At 33.6% G+C, this 15,453-nt stretch overlaps 1 protein-coding gene and 1 long non-coding RNA gene across 7 annotated transcripts; one reads left to right on the top strand and one right to left on the bottom strand.

Moving 5' to 3' along the window:
• The first annotated feature begins 1,075 nt into the window (after positions 1-1,075).
• LOC114406268 (putative disease resistance protein At3g14460) lies at positions 1,076-8,536 on the top strand. Of its 6 annotated transcripts, none has more exons than XM_028368929.1 (7): positions 1,076-4,928; positions 5,476-5,578; positions 6,078-6,213; positions 6,558-6,619; positions 6,922-7,114; positions 8,010-8,080; positions 8,191-8,536. In XM_028368929.1, exon 1 carries the CDS (start codon positions 1,207-1,209, stop codon positions 4,909-4,911), a length of 3,705 nt encoding a protein of 1,234 aa, XP_028224730.1. In that variant the 5' UTR covers positions 1,076-1,206; the 3' UTR covers positions 4,912-4,928; positions 5,476-5,578; positions 6,078-6,213; positions 6,558-6,619; positions 6,922-7,114; positions 8,010-8,080; positions 8,191-8,536. The 6 variants fall into 6 exon arrangements, with proteins under 6 accessions (XP_028224730.1, XP_028224726.1, XP_028224731.1 ...); XM_028368925.1 differs by having other exon boundaries at positions 1,076-4,938; positions 5,479-5,578; XM_028368930.1 differs by lacking the exon at positions 5,476-5,578 and having other exon boundaries at positions 1,076-4,929; positions 6,076-6,213.
• A 606-nt stretch (positions 8,537-9,142) lies between these two features.
• On the bottom strand, positions 9,143-12,467 carry LOC114406267. Its single transcript, XR_003665395.1, has 4 exons — positions 11,644-12,467; positions 10,379-10,619; positions 10,130-10,190; positions 9,143-10,043 (listed from the first exon to the last, which is right to left on the bottom strand). It is a non-coding gene; the product is annotated as an uncharacterized LOC114406267 (long non-coding RNA).
• Positions 12,468-15,453: the final 2,986 nt, after the last annotated feature.

Below are 15,453 nucleotides of genomic sequence, written 5' to 3'. Positions count from 1 at the left end.
GCAGGAAGAAGAAGAGTATGAAAATGAGATGATAAATGAGTGACACATGATCCAATAAAATTTTTTTCTCTCTCAATAAGATAGATAAAATAGAAGATAAAAGTGTCACTTAGAAGTTAAAAATAACAAAGTTGTATACACAGTTTTTATTTTAATAAAAAACAAAAAAAGAATGCCATATACAATTTTTTTTACGGAAAAGTCACATACTATTATATGACTTTAATAAAACATTTCAAAAAATAATCATTATATAATTATGACTTTAATAAAAAAATATTTAAGAAAATGTAAAAATAATGTAATCGTGGTTGTATTCATGACATTCGAAAAAATAATTTTTTTTATTTAATTGCCTAAGTAAAAAATATGGATATATATGACTTTCATTAAATGCTAAGGTATCTCAGATTCTCGATTTACACTGTTTGGGAGTAAATTTTCAAAATCTACTCTTTTTATAATTATTAAAAAAAAAGTAAAAAGAAAAGAAGTTGTGTGTCTTTAATAGAAAAAAAGTTAAAATAAGTTGTGAGCCTTTGCTACGACTTTTAAGAAAAAAAATTAAAAAAGAAAGTTACATACTATTTTGTGACTTTATTTTATTAAAGAAATATAGAATTCATATATCATAATACGATTTTATTAAAGAAATATAACAAAAGATTAGGTAAAAAGATCGAAGGTTATTTACGACTTTAATAAAAATAAATAAATAATGTCCTAAATATTTACAATTTAATAAAAAAAGAAAGTCGTATTTTTACAAAGTTAATAATTTTTTAAAAAAGTATGAAAAAGTAAGTTGTAATTATATTTACAATTTTCATAGTAAAATACGTAATTGATATAATGTTGTAAATTAATAGAATTTCAAAATTTAGTCCATTTTAGTAATAATTATTCAAAAAGATTAGCCTCAGTAGTTAAAAAAGTCAATAACAACGTCAATGTGAAGGAAGCATTTCGAGGAAAATAAAATAAAAGAATTAAATCGTAGAAAAAATAAAAGAAAGAAAAAGATAAAGGGAAAAGATATTTAAAAAATAAATCTAATTATAAATGAGCACCTACCACCACTGTAGTTGGTGATCAGATCGACCGAAAAGGAAGAGTTGAGTGAAGTCAAATCTCATCCTTTTAGTTTATTGCAACCGATTCCTTGCCGTTGCCTTTCTACTCTGATCATAAGTTGTTCTTGAAATCATGGATGTTGAATTGGTAGGTGGTGCATCCCTCTATGCATTCCTTCAAATTGTTTTGGACAAGCTAGCTTCAACTGAGGTCGTCAATTTGATCCGTGGAGAGAAGAAGTTGCTTCAAAAGTTGAAGACCACTCTCATAAAGGTTGGTGCTGTGCTTGATGATGCTGAGAAGAAACAGATCGCTCATGACCGCAGGGTCAATAACTGGCTCAATGATATCAAAAATGCTGTCTATGAAGTCGATGATTTGCTTGATGAACTTTCTACCAAAGCTGTCACTCAAAAGCAGGTAAGCAACTGGTTTTCCCACTTTTTGAATAATAAGAAGATGGCTAGTAAGTTAGAAGACATAGTTGACAGATTAGAGTATCTTTTAGAACTCAAGGAGGATCTTGGTCTGAAAGAGGTTGAAATGGAGATGAACGTGTATTGGCAAGATGAGAAAGCTCTACCAACAACATCTCTAAATGCATGTCATATATACGGTAGGGATAAAGACAAGGAGGCCATAATAAAGTTGTTGTTGGAGGATACTAGTGATGGTAAAGAAGTGGCTGTGATCCTTATTGTGGGCGTGGGTGGAATTGGAAAAACTACTTTGGCCCAATCAGTGTACAATGATGACAACTTGTACAATTGGTTTGATTGTAGAGCATGGGTTTATGGTTCTAAAGAATTTGATATTTTTAAGATCACAAAAACTGTGATGGAGAATATTACTGGAAAGCCTTGTGAAATAAATGATCTAAATTTACTTCGACTTGGTTTGATGGAAAAGCTGGCAGGTAAAAGATTCTTAATTGTTTTGGACGATGTCTGGACAGAGGATTATCTTAGTTGGAGTCTTCATACATATCAACATGGGGCTAGGGGAAGTAAAATTCTTGTAACAGCACGCAATGAGAATATAGCAACTATAATCGACACTGTTAAAGTTTATCATCTAGACGTATTGTCAGATGAAGATTGTTGGTTTGTGTTTGCGGAACATGCATGGCTTTCCATAGAATCCAATGAGCGCACAACAGCACTAGTAACAATTGGCAGGGAGATTGTAAAAAAGTGTAATGGATTGCCTTTGGCTGCGCAATCACTTGGACGTATATTGAGAAGCAAACATCACATAGAGGAATGGTATAATATATTATTTAGTGAACTCTGGGACATTCCTGATAGTTTGATTCCAGCATTGGGAATTAGTTATCATTATCTATCTCCACAGTTAAAGCGGTGCTTTGTTTATTGTTCATTGTATCCTATAGATTATGAATTTTGGAAAGAGGAATTAATCTTGTTGTGGATGGCTGAGGGCCTTTTAAATCCCCAAAGAAATGGAAAGACTTTAGAAGAAACTGGTGACGACTATTTTGATGATTTGGTTTCGAGATCATTTTTTCAACCTTCAACAAGTTGGCCTCAACACAAATGTTTTGTGATGCACCAATACATGCATAATCTGGCAACATTCCTTGGTGGAGAATTCTATTTCAGATCAGAAGAACTTCAGAAAGTAATCAATATTCGTGCCTACACTCGTCATTTGTCATTTACCAAATTTGATGATATAGTCTTGGACAAAGTAAAATTTTTGAGAACTTTCTTGCCAATCAATTTTAAAGATGCTCCATTTGACAATGAAAATGCGCCATGTATCATAATGTCAAAGCTCAAGTACCTGAGAGTTTTATCATTTTGTGGCTTCCAAAGTTTAAATGCTTTGCCTGGTGCAATAGGTAAATTGATCCATTTGCGTTATCTAAATCTCTCTTACACATGTGTAGAAACACTGCCAGAGTCAGTGTGTAGTTTGTACAATCTACAAACTTTGAAGTTGTCTAATTGCAGAAAGTTGACTATGTTGCCTAGTGGCATGCAAAATCTTGTAAACTTGCGTCATCTTAGTATTCATTGTACTTCTATAAAAGAGATGCCTAGAGGAATGGGAAAATTAAACAATTTACAGCATTTAGATTCCTTTATTGTAGGCCAGCATCAAGAGAATGGGATAAGAGAATTGGGAGGACTTTTAAATCTTCACGGTCCACTTTCTATTATCAACTTGGAAAATGTTACCAAAAGTGATGAAGCATTAAAGGCTAGGATAATGGATAAAAAGCACATTAACAGTTTATCCTTGGAATGGTCTAAACGTCACAACAATAGTCTTGACTTCCAAATTGAAGTAGATGTACTCTGCAAGTTACAACCTCACCAAGACCTGGTTTCCCTATCAATAAGTGGTTACAAAGGAACCAGATTTCCAGATTGGGTGGGAAATTTTTCCTACTACAATATGACACATCTAAGATTATGTAACTGTAACAACTGTCGCATGCTTCCTTCACTTGGGCAACTGCCATCTCTCAAGGACCTCTATATTTCATGTTTGAATTCGGTGAAGATTATTGGTGCAAGTTTATACAAAACAGAAGATTGTTCTTTTGTGAAACCTTTTTCCTCCCTTGAATCTCTAACCATTCATAACATGCCTTGTTGGGAGGCGTGGATTTCCTTTGATTTGGATGCTTTTCCTCTACTTAAGGACCTTGAAATAGATCGTTGCCCCAATCTAAGGGGAGGTTTGCCAAATCACCTTCCTGCTCTGGAATCGCTGACGATTAAAGATTGCAAGCTGCTTGTCTCTTCTCTTCCAAGGGCTCCCGCTCTCCGAAGATTAAAGATACGTGGAAGCAAGAAAGTAAGGCTGCATGAGTTTCCTATTTTGGTGGAATCTTTAGAGGTAGAAGGAAGCCCAATGGTGACGTCCATGATCGAGGCCATCTCTAATATTAAACCAAGTTGTCTACAATCTTTAACATTGTCAGATTGTTCATCAGCCATATCATTTTCAGGTGGTGGTTTACCTGCATCGCTGAAGAGTCTAAATATTTGGGGTCTTAAGAAGTTGGAATTCCCGACGCAACACAAACATGAATTGCTAGAATCACTTGAAATACATGACAGTTGTGATTCACTGATATCTCTTCCATTGATTATCTTTCCAAATCTCAAACGTTTGGTACTTGTGAAGTGTGAAAATATGGAATCTCTCTTGGTTTCTCTGTCAGAGTCATCTAACAATCTGAGTTCTTTTGAGATTCGTGACTGTCCCAACTTTGTTTCATTCCCAAGAGAAGGATTGCCTGCTCCCAATTTGATTCGTGTCACAGTTGACAATTGCGACAAGTTGAATTCATTGCCTGAGCAGATGAGTACTCTTCTCCCAAAGTTACAATATCTTCACATAAACGACTGCTCGGAAATTGAGTCGTTTCCTGAAGGGGGTATGCCACCTAACTTGAGATTAGTATGGATTGACAATTGTAAGAAACTACTGAGAGGCATTGCATGGCCATCCATGCGCATGCTTACCTCTCTCTACGTCCAGGGTCCATGTTATGGAATCAAGTCCTTCCCAAAGGAGGGTTTGCTGCCTCCCTCTCTTACATCTCTGCATCTATTTGACTTTTCGAGTCTGGAAACATTGGACTGCGAGGGGCTTATCCATCTCACATCCCTTCAAGAATTAGAAATTAATAGTTGTCAAAAGCTGGAGAACATGGCAGGAGAAAGGCTTCCTGCCTCTCTAATAAAATTAAGCATACATGAATGCCCTATACTGCAAGAACGATGCCACAAGAAGCACAAAGAAATTTGGCCTAAAATTTCCCATATTCATGGCATTGTTGTTGGCAGTAGGAGTTAGTGACCGAGCATGATCACCAGACACCAGGTAATTCTCCTGCTTTAACCTACTTCATCATCTAAGTCTAACCAAGGTTCAGTCAAGGATAAGTTTCATTTCATGTCTTTCTCCGTTTACATTTAACTTAGTTATTGGCTTATTGCATTCAAGAATTTTAGATCAGTTGCTCAGCATGATACTTGACTGGAATCAGAAGTGTAAACTAAAGCAAATTCATTTGTTTATACTTTCTTTACAGTGAACATTCATGTACTTTTAATCAAATCTGGGTTCTATACTTTCTTGTATGAAGTTGTAAACCAAGAAGAAATAAGAAATATTCCATTTTCCAATCAATCCAATAATAGCATAATATTCATAATATAGCACCTGAAGTTCCCTTTCATTTTTTGATTTGCTGAAGAACTAAACCGGAAAATAACTATGAAATTAATGGTAGATTATGTAAGTAATTGAGATATTGAAACTTTAGGCTCACATTTTGCTGATGTCTCTTGTCGACGATTTACTTAATCCAATTGATTTCGAAATAAAAATTAATGTAGTATATATGTTACTGAACTACAGGGAAGCAGCACATTATCATAGGCAAGATATGGGATCATCTAAATTGAATTGAGTGAAGAATGTTACTTATGGTCCTTTAGATTCAAAGAAATAACTACAGGTATTATGTATGCAACATTGATAAATCCTTCAATGTAACGTTTCACTGAAAAAATGTTGCTCATCAATGTCATTGTATCTTAACTTTCTCAATATATCAGCGCCGCTCACTGGTGGTTGTTTCTTCATATTGCATTGTCTGTCAATGTTGAAAGTGTAATTGGTTGTACTTTGGTTAATATATTATTCAGTTGATTGAGGTCGGGGTGAAATTCATGAGCCTGGAAAACTTATTTTTGTTTTTTGATTTAATCGATGTGACATTGAAACTTTCTCAATAGGTGTTTTTTTAATTGGAAGGCTTTTCATTGGGTACAATGTGAAGGATAAGAAGGTGTACCAGGCCAGCTACATAGAATGGTCTCAAGCTTCCCAGTTATATACTGAAAATAATTGAAAAATACTGCATACCATTTAACTGCTAGCCAATTCAAATTCTCCGCTACAACAACATATATGAGGTTTTGCCTTTTCCATTAATATTGTGTTTTGTGTTGTAGGAAATTGTAATATACTGCTCTTGTGGGCAAGTCGTCACTTATGTGGTACAATATTCATTATATGGAGAGTGTCCCCAAGTCGTTTTGATTCCAAACAAGAACCCAGGAAGTTTGAAGGATGCGTGATGGCTAATGGGTAAGGTCTTTGATCTTTAGCATTTTAATTGGACTACCAAATAGCATATATTTATGGAAGTCAAATACATTTCATGGTGAAACTCCACTACAATAGCCCATGTTTAATTTATTCATGACCATGAATTTTTTTTCCCCATAGTATTGAAATTCCATAACCTTCGTATTTCTTTCTTTCTTTCTCAGGATACACAACTTCTAATCAGCTGGGCATTTCGACATTAATTTTACAAAATAATAAGCATTAAGCAATTTTCTCATATATGACCTGGCAAATATCCATAATTTACCACTTATTCTTAAAACATTTATAAAATGTTCTTTATATTTTGTTTGTGTTTGCAGGATGGGGCCAGAATCTCATATATGGAATGTCTCCGTCCTGCTTCAATTGAGAAATAGTTAATGTATTGATGCTTTAACACAGTTTTTTCATAGTTGAATACTTTCAGATTGCTGCAATAAAACAAGACATCTCTACTCATTGTCTTTTTCACAAAATTTATTGTCAAAAACTTCTCTTGCCATTATCCACCAAGATGTAGTTCACAACATTTCAATCACTTGCTAGAGATGCTTTGTAACATGACCTTTCAAGAAAAATTGCATTAGTATGCATAGTTAAGCATATAATATATTGTGGAAATTATTATTATCAGAAAAACCTTTAAGCAAAACATTGATAGCTCATCTGTTTATGTGTGTAAAGCTGATCTTCCAAGGAAAAATAAGGATTAAGCGAGGACAAGGTCTGAAGATGACAGAGTCCTTTGGATGAGAGGAGACGAGAACAATGAAAAACTCAATAGGATAAGATTGATCCATGGTATTTCCTGGAGCATATAACACGGTCAACTCCCTGAGCTTACAAGCCTTAAGGCATACTTGGCCAATTGGGATAGGTAATAACTATTAAATTCACCAACATAAAGCTACTTTTTCTATGAGGATTCATATAAAATTGATAAGGATTTGGATCTTCCTATTAATACCAGAGATTCATGAACGAACTTATCAATCGCACCTTTGATTTGAAATAACAAAATGTATGTGTCTAATTACAATTCCTGTCTAGTATGAATAGAAGAATTGCCAAAATATAACTTAAACATGAAATTTTTTTAAAAATCTGGCAATGTTTTTTTCTTAATCTTATGTTTTATTGTTCCTCCCATTCCTTACATTAATTTTGTAACCTATGTGGAACGTGTATAGCCACAATAGACAATGATTAGAAAATAAAGGATTGTGCTGTTTGAGAAGGGGAGTCCTAATTTCATTCTTCGAATCCTTCAAGCTTATCATTCTTTATGCTGAATTGGGAAATTGGCTTTGTTCTTACTCATTATTGTTTCTTAATTTCCTTTGTATTTTGCTCAGAGTTTTGTGTTTTATTAATTTGAAAGGGAGATAGCATGTGAATACATATCCTATCAGTTGTATGTTTGTTTAGCTTACAAGCTTCAGAATGAAGCTAGATCCTGAATTAGAATGTCCGTATCCTAATCTCTTTTAAATTTTGAGCTGATACTGCAATGAGGGCTTTGTTTGTTTAAAGTTGTGTGTGGCAATGGAGCGTAAGCTTCAAGTCTTCATGTTTTTTACAAACTTTTGTGTTCTGTTTCTTTGACTTTAAGAAAAATTTGGGTGTGTCACTTCCTATACTCCTTATGTGGGGAATACAGCCAATTGACTGTCCTTAATTCGAAAGAGAAACTTTGAATTACTGCATTTGCTATGGTTGTTTACATATTTTCATAAGTTGCTCATGTCAATGCATGAAATGATTGCTCCCAGGGCTTTGTTCAAATTGACAAGGATGATCCCAACCTACCCTGGTTACATCTCCTATCGGACCTGTCACTCAGGTATGCTGACACACAATTGAAAAATGTTGCCTTGCCTTTAACTAGTGCTTGTTATTTCTCTGGAACTACACATTTGAATCTATACCTTTTTGCTGAATATTGTGGTGCAGGAAACTATAAGTTACTATGCTCTGGAGCCCCTAATGTGTACAGGGAGTGAATTCCATAACAATGTACTGTTTGCTCAACTCTTGACACCAATGTTCAACGCGAGATAATTTATTGGTTATTTGCAATTATAGGCACGTCTTATTAGAATAATATTTATTAGAATCTGATTTATAGGCATATCATCTATAATTATTTGTATTTATAGCAATCAACCTGTACAAAATGGACTTTGTTGTGTAATTTAGACACGATATTTCAGACTCTCGTGCCTTTTTTTTCTCCTTCAACAATTAACTATTCAATTTCCCCAATTCAGAAAGTGAAGCGAGATAATTTATTATTAAACTAATTTCTAAAGCAATAATGCATTTTACGTTTGTCGGTGACCTCCCAAGAATAAAATCTTCCTAATCAATGAAATTAGTATCCTTTGCTGGATAATGGATATTACAAGTTTGCTTGACATATGACAGCAAATATCAAATTGGTCTTTATAAACTTTTGAATGATATGGCAAAATTGAAAAGAATGATAAAGATACCTTTCTCCACACTATTAAACAGTAAGGGTAATGACGGAAATTAACCATGTTAAGTACAACGCCAAATTAAAACATGAAAACTTCATCTCTTCTTAGTTTTGACATTCCTGACCAATGGATTTTAAGAGCATGAATGAAAGACCCCACCTAAATCTTCCACATGGCCAGAAGAAAGTGCTGACCAGTGTGATTTTATGTGCCAGTGTAACCTTAGAGTATATAGTAGAATAGCATATTTTAACTTTTTGTGGGTGTCATGATATCAGATAGGAAATAAGAATTTTTGTTATTTTTTACTCTAATAGTGGAATTTAATTTGAATTTTATTTGAAAAAAAAAACAGAATCTTTTTTTTTTAAAATGGTACTATAAATAATATTAAAAAAAGGAGTTTAACATAAAGAATTCTTGAATAAGAATTGTAATAGATTTAGTAGTCAGGGGTTCTTAGCTGGTCTCTTATGCATCCGACCAAAAGGTGTATTATGAAAATGCTAGGTTTAGATACTTGAGTGTCTGAATGAGAAGCAGAGGAAAATGTCACATCTGCCGTATATTCCTCAAGCTTCCATGATAGGGAATGCAAAACCAGCAGAGAGACCCAAGAGGAAGATCGTGCCACCCAAATATTTACAAGATTTTGTTTAACAAATCAGTTAGTGGAAATGTTGCTTAGAGGGGTAGGAAACATGCATTCTGCCACTTGTTTGTTTTGGCATTGTTTTTTCTGTTAGACAATGTTCCTTGTATTGGCAATTCTGTTACTTGCCTGTTAGTGCAGAATCATTACTAGCTATTATAAATTAGGACCTAATGTAATGAAGGGAGGCAGACCAATAAAATCAGTTTTCTATCTTAATTTAGCAGCAGGAAGCTCTCTCTAGTCCTCGAATTCTAGAGAACATATCATTCCATCTTGGGGAAACTGAAACTCTCAGTTTTGTTGTGATGGGAGTTTCATCCCAAGAATGTACTTGACTGCCATTTAGATCTGATAAAGCAACCATCAGTCTAATGAATCCTTGTAATCTCCCGGGCTCTTGTGTAGACTCAAAATGATTTGCCAGAACTGACTCCATACAATGAAGCCAAAACTTCAAAGGTGCCCAAGCTTCTCTGGTGGAAATTTGACATCAGTTTCTCACTTGACAACTTACAAACAAATCCCTCTTCGCAGGATAAGCTCAAAATTTTAAAAAAGATTAGGATATAGACATTCTAATTTAGGCAAGAGAAATTTTTTACAATAAAATTTGTGAAACAGAGTGCAGAGATGGACAGGTTCCACATATATGAGATTCAGTCTCCATCCTGCAAACACAAACAAAATATATAGAAAATTTTATAGCTGTTTTAAGAATAAGTAGTAATAAATCAAAACATTGCTTATTCCTTACTGTTTTGCTACCATAAAATTGTATTATGTTGGAATGTCCAGCTAGTCAGAAGTTGTGTTTCCTGAGAAGGAAAAAAGAGAAATAAAAGATGATTTTGGCATTTGAATAATATGATAAAAAAAAAATCGTGGTCATGAATAAATTAAACATGGGCTATATCGCAGTGAAGTTTCACCCCTTAAATTTATTTCACTTCCATAAATATTTTTTATTACTTCCCATTAAAATTGTCAAGATCGAAGACCTTACCAATCAGCTACATGCATCCTTCAAACTACCTGAGTTCAAAGTTTGGATTCAAAATGACTTGCCAGAACTCACTCCGTATTGTGAAGCTTATGACTGCAAAGGTGCTCAAGCTTCTCTTCTGGAAGTTTCATATTTGTCTCTGAGGACATTATGGAACCCTTTCACACTGATTAAAGCACATCACTCCACTCTGATCTTGTGCATCAAAAGCATTGAATGTATGACTCCCTTTCTTGCGGTTCTTTCCCATTCAGAGCATGAGAGCAATTGTGTCAAGTGCAAATCAATATTGTTTAATGAAAAAAGCAAAACCTGCATGTATGTTATTTTTTTTCATAGCTAGCGGAGCTTAAGCAACATACGTTGCTCAATTTGATTTAGGCAATCACATATGTTCCCTTTGATAATGTGCTTCTTCTCTACAGACTCAATAATATATATACGACATCAATTTTCATTTTAGAATCAATCTGATTCAGTAAATCATACACAAGATATCAGCAAAATGTGAGTCAGAAGTTTGTGTATCTCAACTGCTTACATTATCTGGCTTTAATTTCATAACTGTTTTCATTTTTAGTTCTTTCACAAATAAATAAACCAAAGGAAACTTTATGTGGTATTATTATGAATAGGGTTAAATAGGTTTTTAGTCCCTCCAAACAAGACAATGTTCCATTTTAGTATCTGAAAAATAAAATGTTTCTTCCTGGTCCCTCATTTAAGGCCATTGTTCTTCATAAAATATCATTTCCTTTGGTTCTCTCTTTTATGAAAATAGGGACCATATATGCCACAGTTTCATAAGTGAGGGACCAATAGAAGGATTTATTATTGAATGATAAAAAGCAAATACTACTCTATTTACAGGAGTAAAACAACATATTTAACCCTTACGAATATTATACTATTGTACATTACTAAATGTTAGTAGTTGGGACTTTCCTTACATACTCAAGGCTAAGACCTGATTAGAAAGCTTTGCTAATGTGTTTTCCATGAAGTAATGGCGTACGGCTGATTATAAGCAGATACATTTCTTTTTTAATTAGTTTGATACTTAATGGGAATGGAAAATGTAAAAAAAAAAAAAAAAAAATTAATTTGTATATTTCAGCAAGCTAATTTATCAACCACAACTAATCCAAGAATTGTTGAATGTAATAACAAGTTAAGCAGAAAAGGAGAAAGATGTGAAAATGAATTATATCCTTTTGATACACTTAGATCGATGATGATGAAGTAAGTCATAGATGGAGATTTACCTGGTGATCATCCTTGGTTACTAAACTCATTTTCCGTCAACATAAATGCCACTGATATGGGAAATTATAGGCCAAATATGACGGTGCAGTATGCGTTTTTGCAGCAAAGGACATGACAATATGCTTAGTTTTATTAGAGAATCAGGCAGCTTTTGACAACTAGGAATTTCTAATTTTTGGAGGGATGTGAAATGGAGAAGACACTTGCAGTCCAATGTCACCATACTTGAAAACCCAAATAGACTCAGATGAAAGGGAAAAAGGCAGCATTCCCTCCTTGATGCCATTACATGGTCTTCTGGAAATGACTCAATATCCGGGCACTCGTATATGCCAAGATGTTCTAACTTTGGGAGAAGACTACTCATCTGATCAGGCAACGACTTCAACTTGCTACAATTCTCAACTATAAAACAAGTTAAACTGGGCGCAGACAATCCTTCACTAACAAATAAAACAAAGTTGGGGCAGTTGTGAATCTCCAAAGAACTCAGATTTTTAGGCGACTCTGACACCGAAACCAAAAGAAATTCCATATTTTCACAGTTTTCAATTGTGAGACATTTGAGATTCGGAAAGGTAACCAATGGAAATGATGTGAGCGAATCACAACCCCATATCGACACTGATCCTAGTAATTCATGTTTGTTTTGCGTCTGGAATTCTAGTCTTCTAAGACCCAAGATATTCAGAGTCTACAGTGATGCAGGTAAACGACCACCCGGAAATGAAATGGCTGATTCACAAGTCGATAATGTTAAAGATTGGAGACAAGTTGGTTGGAAGTTAGCGATGACCTCTATCATGGACTCCACCATTGAGCTTCCTTTTATTTCCATAGGTTCTACCAAAAGAGGAAACACATGTGGCCCTACTTTATTACTGTATCTCTAATCTTTGCAAGGCAGGTGGAGTGTTAGATTATTTAATCTAATATTAACTCATGTAATTATATAATAATTTTAATGAATAGATGTCTAATGATTATTAGACTTGAAATTATAATAGTCATTAGGAGTTATTTTTAAATTATTAAAATAAGTTATTTTCTTCTTAATTTATTAAGATTAATTTTGACATTGAAATAAAATGATTTGAAAAATAAAGTTATAGAAGCAATCAAAAAAGAAGAAGATAACTTTTCTGTCTCACTCTTTTACAAATTCTGAGACGTGTTTTCTTTCTATAAAAAAAACAAAAGAAGTAAAATAGATAACACTGAGAAGGCTAAAGACATGTTTTAAAGAATTTCTATATCATCTCAAGAATGAGAGAAACTAATTTTTTTAACAACATTATGTATCTGGGTAAGAATTTTAAACTTTTTTATAGAAATTAAAGAATATAATAGATGTGAAAAATATCTTATCTAAGATGCTTTTGTGTAATTTTATGCATGATAAAATTATTCTAACAATCAGTAGAGCAAGTTTCAGATATCATTTTCTCCATTAGAGATTCTTTTACCTTGTTTTTGTTTTATTTTCTTGCGGAACGTGTAATACATTGGAATGTATATGTATATTCGCTAGGCGCATTTTTTTTATAAAAAAAAAAATCCCCTACCATTCTTTCTTATTAGAAGATGGAAATGCTTTAATTGGTCGAAATGGTTATGAAGGCCTGCACGTGAAAACGTATATATCTATATGATATGAATATGTTTGATTGAAAATAATTCTAATGTTGCGTGAATACTGCACCTCAAGTTTATATGCTTCCAATGGCTTCGGTGATGATTTGAAGTTCCATTTGAAAGATTATTTGTAAAACTGTTTAAATTTTTCAAGAATGAAATTATAATATTTTCTGAAAATTTAGTCTACAGAAAGGAATTAATTTGAAATTACAAGAGATCGAGATTTGTTGTTCATACCAAAAACTGCGACACATCAAGGTGAACATAGTTTTTAAGTGGAGTCTCAAACTTCACACGTCAGCTTGAAGAGGTACCGTTGATCGGAGGGGAGGACCTGAAAAACAAAGAACTTTGACTCTCAAGTAAGAATATGAGTTAGAAAAATAAAGCAAGTATATGCTTAGGTAAAGCTCGAGTGAGAGAGAGAGAGAGGGGCAGAGGCTTATTATCGTGTGTTGAGTGTGTGTTGGGATCGTATACAGGATTTCGATGGAACCTATATTTATATTACTTGAGCATGGTTGTTAGTCCTTGTTTGTACATGTTGTTGTAGTCTTGTAGATAATTTCTGACTTATAGATAATAGCCGAGAGTTTACAAATAATGTTAGAGATAAACATTTGCTTATAGATTAAAGGTAGAAGATAATTGTACCTTGTAGATAATGTGTGGCGTTATAGATAATTTAATATCTGGCAATAGATAAGATATTCAAATACATTTGAATATTAATAGGTTAGGGATAACCTATTTGTTGTGAAGCTCAGTTGCTAAGGGTCAAGCATTCACACTCTTGTAGCAAGGCTTACATGGAGGGTTAACACATGTCTCTAAGTGTCAAGTAAGATGTCAGGTAAATGTTGTGGGTCCTAGACAGTACATTTGTTAATCACCAAAGTGGTCAAACTTATATGATTTTATATTTCTAAATTATATGATTTATTAATATAATCATATGATAAAATTTTATGTTTGGGTTGAATGGAATTATTAATTATAAGGCATATATGGATTATCCAAAGGTGAACCATTGCTTATAGTTAATAATATTAAAGACTTCTTTTCATGTTTGTTGAGTGTGTGTTTGTCCAAATATATCATGCATGCCAAGAATAGTATGATTATTGTTCATTAAAGTACATTTGTTTGACATCATTATTGATAAGGAAATGTATTTATTTATCACCCAAAAGTGAACTTAGATGCATGATTAAAGTCTATATAGTTTGAATCCATTATATTTACTCAAAGCATCAATGTCTTAGTATGTTTAAATGTATGCAGCTATGACTAACATGTTTACTTTGGGCAACTTAGTGATCAAGTTCAATGGGTTGAATCATAATCAGTGGTGATCTAGTTTCAACTAGGTGTAATGGACTTAGACCTATCATTACAGAGACCAGTACTGATGCTAACAAGTCTCTCTATGAGGCTTGGGAGCTGTCTAATAGATTGGCATTGAACCTGATGAGAATGACTATGACTACAAATGTGAAGCCATCTATGCCCAAAACAGACAATGCAACAAAGTTCATGAAATTGGTCAAGAATTGCTCACAATTTTACATTACTGACAAGTCAATCATAGGGAACCTGTCAAGTGAGCTAACCAACAAGAAATTTGATTGGTCTCAACTAATTCATGATCATTTGATAGAAATGGCTAATTTGGCAGCAAAGTTGAATTCCATGGGGATGGAAGTGAGTGAATCCTTTCTAGTACAATTTATTTTGAAATCTCTTCCTGGTGAATTTGGATAATTTCAAGTGAACTATAACACTCTTAAGGATAAATGGAATTTTCAAGAAATTAAAGCCATGTTAATTCAGGAGGGAAGGGGATTAAAGAAAATGAAGGACAACTCAATTCATCTCATGACTCATAATGGAGCCAAAACCAATAAGAGCAAGCTGGATAAAAAGAATAAGGGCAAATCCCAATTAAGAGTTAAAGAGGGAAGAGTCTATAAAGAAAAGAAGTGCTACTTCCGTAGGCAGAGTGACCACTTCAAGAAGGATTGCCCGAAAAGAAAGAAATAGTTTGAAAAGAAAGGTATATTTTTTTTATCATCAAATTTCGAATCAAATCTTGTTGAGGTACCTAATTATACTTGGTTGCTTGATTCTGGAGAAACTACTCATGTGTCACATATAATGTAGAGATTCCT

The sequence above is a fragment of the Glycine soja genome, chromosome 3, assembly GCF_004193775.1.
Source record: "Glycine soja cultivar W05 chromosome 3, ASM419377v2, whole genome shotgun sequence".
Taxonomy (NCBI): domain Eukaryota; kingdom Viridiplantae; phylum Streptophyta; class Magnoliopsida; order Fabales; family Fabaceae; genus Glycine; species Glycine soja.
Note: the sequence above shows the minus strand (reverse complement) of the source record. Positions and strands in the feature narration are given on the sequence as shown.